Below are 1770 nucleotides of genomic sequence, written 5' to 3' on the forward strand. Positions count from 1 at the left end.
TATACTGCTGTTATTTCTAGTGGTGCAAGCGACCACATAGAAGTTCAGTTGGGTTATTGCGGCAAAAGAGGCCGATAGAATAAGTAGTAGGCTTACAAAGAATAAGCCCTGAGAATAGATGAATGAATGAAGAACTTTTGGGTTTTATTTTGCAGATTTATCAGAGAATTGAAACAGTTGAAAACTACCGCAGATTATTCATCGTGTGACAACACTCGGTTGAATGACTGGCTACGAGAAATCTCCGAAGAGTTTTCGCTCTACACCTATCAGATGCTGCACTGTGGTATTGACAAGACAGTGCTGCCGACGGTGAGCGAGGACGAGCTGGAGAGGGAATGCTGCATCACCAACAGTATTCATCGGCGAAAGATAATGGACCATATCAAAAGTAAGCATCTTTGTCGTGTTGTTGTTGTTGTCTGGTGCCAGGTCATCCCTTGTCATGAAAGGCATTCCAACCATGACTTTCATGTCTTGGTTTTTTTTTTTGTGTTAAATGTGTCCTTCCTTGTTTTTTTTGTTGTTATTTTTAAGACAGTGACAATGAAATTTCGCTCGCGAGGGAGATTCTTTTGATATTTCTAGCACATGGTTTCTAAATGAAGTCCACTACATGGTATTTTGAGCAAGTGTCTTCTAGTAAAGCCCTGGGCCAAAAAGCCTTGTGAGTGGATTTGGTGGATGGAAACTAAAAGAAGCTCATCACATGCATGTGTGTGTGTGTAATAGATATAGATAGATAGATAGATAGATAGATAGATAGATAGATAGATAGATAGATAGATAGATAGATAGATAGATAGATATAGATAAATAGATGGACAGATAGATAGATAGATAGATAGATAGATAGATGCAATTAAACAAATAAAACTGCTTGGGCTAGATATATAAGATATACATGCATATATACATGTAAATAGAGAGAAAACAAAGACTGGAAATATCCAGACAATGAATATTCATGTGTATATTCATATGTTTAACTGAGCACACTTACACAGAGTAGAAAGACAGAGGAAATTAAGGGGAGCTGTTTCTGGGGCCTCAAAATTACTTCATAATGTTGGCAGATGTAGTTTGCAAGATGCTGGGGATATGCAGCCAGTAGTGGCATTATAGAGATATTAAGTAGATCCAGACGTCTTTCAAGTATTGTGTCCCAAAAACCAATCACAAAGCTTTGGTCAGCCTGAGGCTGTAGAAGAAGGAACTTGCCCAAGGTGCCATGCAGTGAGACTGAATCCAAAATCACATAGTTTGGCACCATACTTCTTACGCACACAGCCATACAGCTAAGGGAAATAACTCAGGGTGGCCAGTCTCCAGTGGCCTGAAGTTGGACATCAGAAACAAACATAGGTGTATTAATACCCATAGAAAATAAATTTTGACTCTATTTTGAAATTCTATCCCCTTTGAGAGAAGGTGAATTAGTCTGGTGGCAAATGTAACTCGCCTTGGATGAAAAGGGGAGATAATCTCGAGCGCCAAAATGCTCCAAAAATTCACATACCATTAAAGGAAAAGACAATCTGTTTTTTTTTTTGGTGGAGGAGGTGGCGGGTGGGGGCTAGAACTAAGAGGACAGCAGTGGACATGTTTGTTCTTCAATAAACATCATCAGCACAGTAGTTTCTCGTTAATGAACTAACTGCTGCTGAGTAGGTGGGGGTCGGGGGGCGCCATGTGGTGAAGTGGCAAGCATCCTAGTTTGTGGGTTTCCTTTTGCTTATATTTCTTCTTGGAAGAATTCTTGCTCCAAAT

The 1770-nt window shown here is 39.7% G+C and overlaps 1 protein-coding gene across 1 annotated transcript in view; it reads left to right on the forward strand.

Annotated features, from left to right (window-relative positions):
- Positions 1-1770, forward strand: part of LOC106883896 (NAD(+) hydrolase sarm1) — a 125880-nt gene that overhangs the window by 117254 nt on the left and 6856 nt on the right. Inside the window, exon 6 of the mRNA XM_052976646.1 lies at positions 156-391. Coding sequence (XP_052832606.1) covers positions 156-391 — 236 coding nt within the window. The remainder of the gene's footprint in view (positions 1-155; positions 392-1770) is intronic.

The sequence above is a fragment of the Octopus bimaculoides genome, chromosome 25, assembly GCF_001194135.2.
Source record: "Octopus bimaculoides isolate UCB-OBI-ISO-001 chromosome 25, ASM119413v2, whole genome shotgun sequence".
Lineage (NCBI taxonomy): Eukaryota > Metazoa > Mollusca > Cephalopoda > Octopoda > Octopodidae > Octopus > Octopus bimaculoides.